The sequence below is a fragment of the Primulina huaijiensis genome, chromosome 14, assembly GCF_012295235.1.
Source record: "Primulina huaijiensis isolate GDHJ02 chromosome 14, ASM1229523v2, whole genome shotgun sequence".
NCBI lineage: Eukaryota > Viridiplantae > Streptophyta > Magnoliopsida > Lamiales > Gesneriaceae > Primulina > Primulina huaijiensis.
This window is the reverse complement of record NC_133319.1, coordinates 14,677,300-14,684,277: the sequence shown is the minus strand read 5'-3', so window position 1 is coordinate 14,684,277 and position 6,978 is coordinate 14,677,300. Positions and strand designations below refer to the sequence as shown.

General features: G+C 33.0%; 1 protein-coding gene across 1 annotated transcript; it reads right to left on the bottom strand.

Annotated features, from left to right (window-relative positions):
* Window positions 1–213: 213 nt before the first annotated feature.
* Window positions 214–6,496, bottom strand: LOC140958006 (uncharacterized). The gene is made up of 6 exons (XM_073415411.1): window positions 6,355–6,496; window positions 4,307–6,008; window positions 4,111–4,237; window positions 2,690–2,980; window positions 457–539; window positions 214–409 (listed from the first exon to the last, which is right to left on the bottom strand). The coding sequence occupies exons 1-6, from the start codon at window positions 6,494–6,496 to the stop codon at window positions 214–216; spliced, it is 2,541 nt and encodes an 846-aa protein (XP_073271512.1).
* Between the last annotated feature and the right edge of the window lie 482 nt (window positions 6,497–6,978).

Genomic DNA, 6,978 nt, shown 5'->3' with positions numbered 1-6,978 from the left:
AAAAGATAACAATCCAAAGTTTTCTAGTTGTATAAGACTCTAATCTAGGAAATAAAATCTGATGTGCACAATGTTGTGTGTGGATGCAAGCTTTTGCTGAACGGCAGTTCGGAGGGTTCTGATGTCTTCAATGGTTGGTGTGAGAGTCATTCTTCCCTACATAGCCATCATGGCGCGCGGTTGCCTGCTGATTCCACATGGGTGCGCGCCTTGTTATTTCCCGTCCTCCACTTGCTCGTTTTGAACTGGAATAACATTAAAGCTACTAACAATTGAGTACTCGAATTGGATGCCATGCACACCAAACCCATCGTCCCTCACAACCATGCATGTAGATGCTTCCTGACTGCACAGGACGAGTCCCTGAAGTGCTTCCTTGAACTCTTTAATCGCTTGAATATACTTGATACTTGATATTCAATCACTATCAAGCTTTTACAATCTAGATAAGACAACCTCTTGAAATATGTTCCACTAGTTAGCACGTGATGCTCGGTCAAATTCGCATTATACTCCCCTTCTTCAAAAAAATTTGTTCTCTAACATTTGATACCTATACAAAATCAAAGTAAGTCAGTAATACAAAAAATATATTATCACAATACTTAACCTTTTAAATATAGCTCATAGGTGCTATTATCACCCAATTGCTCCAACATCCCAAGACATCCAAACTCCATTGTTGATGTAATTACTGTGTATTTATCAATTATCCCTTGCACACTCACCAAGTCTTGCATCACAAACTTTCCTAGGTCTAATATATACTTTGTGAGATAATCATAAGATCTTATTAAGCATCACAAAAATTAAGTTTCTTCCTTCTTTATACCTAGTTAACCGCAAAACAAAGTCCATACAAGTGTACTACCGTTGTTCACTAGGAATAAGAAGTAATTTATGCAAGACATAAGAATCTAGCCTAAATGATATTTTCCTATACGCAATGTATCTTTTACAATCTCATTCAATATATCTCTTCATATGTAACCATAATAAAAATTCATTCATTATATCTTTGGTTCTAGCTACTTCATAGCTACAAATCAAACCATAACTATTTGTCTCACTATCAAGTAACTCACACAATGAATATATAAAGAAAAATTTATTATCTTTAAACAAACACTACAAGAAAATTCATTTTTAACAACACATCAAAGACAACGGTTTTTATTAAAACCGTTGTCTTTTTACTTTTAACAAAAACCGTTGTCGTAGCCTAAAAAAATCCGCTCAAAGACAACAGTTTCTTTAAAACCGTTGTCTTTGATATATCTACGACAACGGTTTTTAAAAACCGTTGTCTATGAGCGTTTTTTTTTGGGCTACGACAACGGTTTTTAAAAACCGTTGTCTATGAGCGTTTTTTTTTTTGGGCTACGACAACGGTTTTTAAACTGTTGTCTATTAGCGTTTTTCTTCAAGCTACGAAACAAACCGTTGTCTTTCAACTGGTTTTTCTATAAATTTGTTGTCAATATTACATTTTGCGACCGTTTAAGTTAAATCTGTCGCTAAAATTAGCGACGGTTTTACTATACCGTCACTAATTTAAATCTTGCGACGGTTAAAGTATAACCGTCGCAAAATTTAGCGACGGTTTTAAGTAAAACCGTCGCCGATGTAAATATAGCGACGGTTTTACAAGAACTGTTGCTAAGTTTAGCGACAGTGTCTTTAAACCGTCGCTAAATTTAGCGACAGTTTTGGTTATACCGTACTGTCGCTATATTTCGCGACGGTTTTTAATAACCGTCGCTAAATATAGCGACAGCTCGTGTAAAAGCGTCGCTAATTTTAAATCAGCGACAGTTAGAAAAATAACCGTCGCTATTTGCGACGGTTAAAGTCAAAATTGTCGCAAACTGTCTACAAATATCCCCACCCTCGGTCCATTTTCTACCATACAACTTCACAACACTTAAAATTTTTCTCCCTTATAAAATTTTAGTTTCGATTTTCTCTTTAAAGTTTAATAAATTTTTAAAATATTATTAAAATTTCGACGGTAAATCACAAATATAATTTGCATATTATCGTGAGTTTTTTTGTATATTTATTAAAATATTAAAAATGAAATTTTTTTTATTTTACTGAATAAATTAGCGATGGAAAGCATACAAAACCGTCGCTAATATTAGCGACGAAGTTTATGAAACACCGTCGCTAAATGTAGCGATGGTGTATTAAACCGTCGCTGTTTAGCGACCGTTTAAATTACGACCGTCGCTAAGTTTAGCGACGGTTAACGATGATGTCCGTCGCGAATAAAGTTGCGACGGTTTTTTAAAAACTGTCGCAAATTGTAACTAACCGTTGTTCTTTAACGAATGCTTTAACCACAGGACCTTTAACAAAGGTTTTATATACCTACGACAACGGTTTTTCACCGTCGCCTTTAGACGTCTACGACAACGGTTTTTCACCGTTGTCTTTGAGCACACCCTTTAACCACAGGACTTCTAACAACGGTTTTATTTGACCTACGACAACGGTATTTAACCGTTGTCTTTTGCCTTTTTTTTAGTAGTGAAATACTCATTATGAGCATAAAAATTTCTACATCCAACCATGCACCTTTCGCAACCTCATCAAACAAATATAAACCATACAAATAGAACATACCACATGTACTATCCATGCATTTTTTTAACACAACACTAGAATTTAATTTCAATGCACGTACATCCTTGTTGCCACTAAATCCCATCAATTTGGAAACTTGTGAAAAATCAAAATCGACAATGTTTAAGCTTAGTGCGTGCAGTTTCTCAAACCAAATACGAATCAAAGCCTCATGCTGGCTTTTCTCCTCCTTGATAGCATTCATATTAGAAACTTCTTCACCATTTAATGATTCACCTTCCAGCGCATATTTTCCAACACTCGCATCATCAACCGGTGGAGTATCATCATCCTCAACTTTATCAACTTCAATTTTTTTACCGATGCTCCACTGACACTTTGGATTCAAGCTCTACTTTACAACCTTCATCAAAAATTATAAATCATGCAAACAGAACATATCATATGTACTATCTATGCATTTTTTTTTAACACATCACTAGAATTTAATTTCAATGTACATACATCCTTGTTGCCACTAAATCCCATCAATTTGGAAACTTGTGAAAAATCAAAATCGATAATGTTTAAGCTTAGTTCGTGTAGTTCCTCAAACCATGTACGAAAAGCTGAATGGACGAAAAACTCATTTAGAATATACATTAACTTATAAATGAATTTCATGATCACTATCATGTGTACGACCTCATAGTATCATAATATATTCAAGGACTTTATATATGCAGCTTACAAGGATATACAGATAATGTAAATGTCATAATTGGATAAAACCATAAAATATGTTTAAAATATAAATTTTTTTACATAAGTCAATAAAACTCAAGTCACACTGACAAACTGCTCGAACAAAACTAGTATATAATCATAAATGAGGTTGATAAAATGAGTTTGATAATTAAAAAAATAAACAAAGGTTTAACTCGGCTTCATCAAGCTTTTATATTTTGTTTAAATCAAATAAAAATATATTTTATACAAGTGGACAGCATCATATTAATTAGATTTGGATCATTAAATAACCATAAACAAACATATAATTTTCATGATATAGATTATAGTTTCCCTCCCATTGAAACATATCAACGTCGAAAAACTGAGTTCCCCCGGCAAGTTATGATGGCACCATTAATGCGACAACATTTGACTTTTATTTATTTATTTATTATTATTAATAATAATTTCACAAAATGCAATCCTTTTTTTTAAATAAATTGAAAGGATGACTGATGATTTCTACTCTATAATAATTAGTATAATTAAAATTTATCGAATTAAACTTCACGCTATAAAAAACACACAAAAATATAATTAAATAGACCTGATTCCATCTATCATTCATTTTAAATACTATTTGGTTTGAAGGGTGAAATGATGAGTGAACTTTAATATATGGATTATAAAGTCATATANGGAGCTAAAAGACTACTGAAGTTGTGCTCTTCGATTCATCTTAGAATAAAACTCATTAATTATTAAATCGTTATCAATTTTTTCAAACAAATCTCGTTCGATGTAGATTACCATAGAATCTCCGAAAAACTCTGCTTCCATTTTGTTACGAAGAGCTTTTTTAACAAGTTTCATTGCTGAAAATGCTCGTTCCATTGTTGATGTAGAAACGAAGAGAGTTAAAATAAGACGAATCAACCTGTCAATTAAATAAATATATCAGATTCGATAAATAAGTAAAAGAAGTAGATAAAAATATATAAATCACCTGTCAATCAAATCATAGGTTCCTGACTTATTTGTCTCAAATAATCTTCGACATAATTCAAAAATAGTTGATAAATTCTGAAATCTTTCATGGCCAGCAACATCAAGTTTATAGTGATCCAATTGCATTCTCAAGTGATGCAAATCTTGTGAATCGAAATCAAGATAATAGAATTTCTCAGCATGTCGATATATATGATCAACATTAAGAAGCTTAAATTTTTCCTTAGGTTCCAAAGCACAACTAAGTTTAATAAGTTCAACGGCCTCATCCTTGAATCTATTATTAAGCTCTTCAATTTGAAAATCTATTGCAGCTGTAAATACATCAAATCGATAGTGGTGCTCAACTGTGAGTGAATAATTATGTTGACAAGAACGGCCTGTACCAAATTTATAACGAACTTCCATGTGAGGTATCTCAATGTTATACTTGACACAAACTTCTTTCACATGACTAAGTAGGAGATCAAATCCTTCTTCTCTCAAACTACGAAACAAAGTTTTAGTCGTTGAAACATAATCCATTGCTCTTAAAATATCTAGAGATTTCTCTTGCAATGCTCGACAAAGCAGATTTGTTATCCCCATTATCTTATGCATCAAGTGTAATATGAATATGAAATCAAGAGCCTTCATCTCAATCAATGCACCACTAGCTTCACCACGAATGGACTTAGAAGCTCCATCATTCATCATATTTTCTAACACGGTAATCACAGAGCTATACATATCAATCATGCTACAAAGTGAGTCGAAATTAGAACTCCAACGAGTCTTTCCAGGTCGTAATAAATTTCCAATTTGATTACATCCTCTACCTGTATCACGTTCACCAGTAGCTACCATATACGCAACTTCAATTCTTTGAGCAGAATGTAACTCACCGTGCTGTTTAGGAGATGCATTGATGAGATTGCAAATTGAATTCAATTTTGAAAAGAATAACCAAATGGATACCTCTTTTTCAGTAGCTGCAGTTAATGTTAGTTGAAGCCGATGAGCAAAACAATGTACATAATATGCACACGAACAATCTTTCAAGAAAAGAGCCTGCAATCCATTCCAAGAACCGTGCATATTGCTAGCACCATCATATCCCTGTCCACGCATGTTGTGGATATGCAAGTCATAACGACCAAGTGCATCAGATATTTCTTTCTTAAGTGTTGCAGCAGTTGTATTTGTCACGTGTACAATAGTAAAGAATCGCTCTCGTAAAAAGCCTTCATTATCCACAAATCTTAATACAATAGTCATCTGCTCCTTGTTAGATGCATCTCTCGCTTCATCAACTAAAATGCAGAATTTCGTATCCCCAATTTCTTTACGAATCTTGGCTCTCACTTGGTTGGAAATGATATTTAAGACATCTTTCTGAATAGCAGGTGAAGTATACTTTGCATTCTTAGGAGCTTTCTCTAAGACGATGTCCCCAATACTCTTATTCATTTTTCTTATAAAATTTATCATCTCGATAAAATTTCCACGATTATTAGAAGATGGAGATTCATCATGCCCTCTAAATGCACATGCTTGCAAATTGAGCCATCTAATACTTTCAATAGTTGCTGTAAGCCGCAATCTGTTATTCTGTTTTTCTTCTGAAGATTGTGCATTTATCACTTTGTCAATATGACAAGGTATGTTCATCAAATTGTCAAGATATTCCACATCATTGTTATGTGGTGAAGTATTGCATCCTATATGCATAAAAAATGCGCATCTATCGCCATCATTAACTCGCTTCCAATATTTGAATCAATCAATTGTAAATGCAGGATTACGAGGATGCTTAAGTTCAAACAAGAAGCACGGAAAACAAAATGCAGCATCTTTCGAAGGAAATTACTCTAACCATGTAAATTTTTTGAACCAATGACTTTGGAATCGTCGATTTTGACTTCCAAATTTGGTCGGTGGATACTCTTTCTTAATTAGTTGATATGACCTCATCTTGATATAAGCTCGTCTAATTTCATCCATTTGATTAACAGGATATTTCCATATCGGATTATGTAATGCCGGATCAGGTTCAAGAGAACTCACCATCAACATCAATTCTAGGAGATTTGTTAAGCTGTTGATCACTGGGATTTGAGACATCAATATTGGATGGAGAATGGTCCTGACTTGCCGATGTCTGTTCTTTTTGTTTAAAAAATGAGTCGATGGTTTTCCTTTTCTTCATTCTTGAGTTTCTTTTCTCCTTGGTGCCGTCTACAACATAAAATATCACTTTAGTTTAACTTGTTATGTCTAACTGAATCAAATCAACATTACCAACACTAAATAATTGTTACTTTAATCCAATAAACCTCGAACAATTATAATTATTCCAAAACAATTTCGAAGTTAACATTTGACAATCTTAAGGCATAATATATTTAAATATAAAATGTTTACAGCCTTATAAGTTCGAAAATCCCATTTACATTATTCTGAATTTTTCAAAAATTCCATAAATTCGCATTTATATTTTCTATAGCATCTAAACATTCAAATAATAAATAATCAACATTAAAAATCGACAATCCCCAATATAAAATCTGGAAATTCGAAATAATGCTCAAATAAATTCCAAAAAATTATCAATACCGTCAATCGTCTCAAATATAGTACCTACAATCAACAATTTAATATATATCAATTATCGGATTTCAAAAAAACCAA